This window comes from Parus major, chromosome 2 (genome assembly GCF_001522545.3).
Source record: "Parus major isolate Abel chromosome 2, Parus_major1.1, whole genome shotgun sequence".
NCBI lineage: Eukaryota > Metazoa > Chordata > Aves > Passeriformes > Paridae > Parus > Parus major.
Genome location: NC_031769.1, coordinates 16,013,835 through 16,014,508, shown reverse-complemented (window position 1 = coordinate 16,014,508; position 674 = coordinate 16,013,835). Strand labels below are relative to the sequence as shown.

General features: G+C 65.3%; 1 protein-coding gene across 14 annotated transcripts in view; it reads right to left on the bottom strand.

Annotated features, from left to right (window-relative positions):
* Positions 1–358, bottom strand: part of ABI1 (abl interactor 1) — a 77,447-nt gene extending 77,089 nt beyond the window's left edge. For all 14 annotated transcript variants that reach the window (XM_015617073.2, XM_015617076.2, XM_015617080.2 and 11 more), the window contains exon 1: positions 84–358. In XM_015617073.2, coding sequence (XP_015472559.1) covers positions 84–200 — 117 coding nt within the window. In that variant the 5' untranslated portion in view covers positions 201–358. The remainder of the gene's footprint in view (positions 1–83) is intronic.
* Positions 359–674: the final 316 nt, after the last annotated feature.

Below are 674 nucleotides of genomic sequence, written 5' to 3'. Positions count from 1 at the left end.
CCGGCCCCGCCGCCCGCACCGGAGAGCCCGGCCCCGCCGAGCGCCGCCGCCGGCCCCCGGTACGCTGCCCCGCCGCCCCTCACCTGGATGTAGTTGTTTTCGCAGTAGTCGGCGACTCGAGTGAGATTCTGGTAGCTCTCGAGTAGAGCCCGCTTGCCAGAAGGGATTTCCTCCTCTAGCAACATCTGCAACTCTGCCATTTTCCACCCCTCCGCATCGCTTCCTCTTGCATTAAAGAGACAGCGGCAGCGCCGGGCTCGCAACCCGCCTGGTATTGTGGGATTCCTCCTCGCCTCGCTTTCGTGAACGCTCACTTTCCCCACCCATCCTTCCCCCTCCGAGGGGTGGGGAAAAAAAAGATTAAAAAAAAAACAGACCAAGAAAAAAGAGGAAAAGCCCGCCCCCGCTGTGCGAAGGCAGCCGGGAGTTGTAGGCAGCCCCGGTCGCATGCGCGAGGCGGCCGCCGCTCATGGACACCGCCCGCGGGCCGGACTGACATGGCGGGGCCCGGAGTGCCCCGGCCTGGCTGGCTACCGCGGCGGGAGAGCGGCAGCCGGCCTGCCGGACTGTCCTGGGAGCCCAGAGACGAAGGGACGCACTAATGTTCATCCCCACATCCCGCTTAGAAAAGCCCCACAGTGCTGCCCCCACAGTGCTGCCCCCACAGTGCTGCC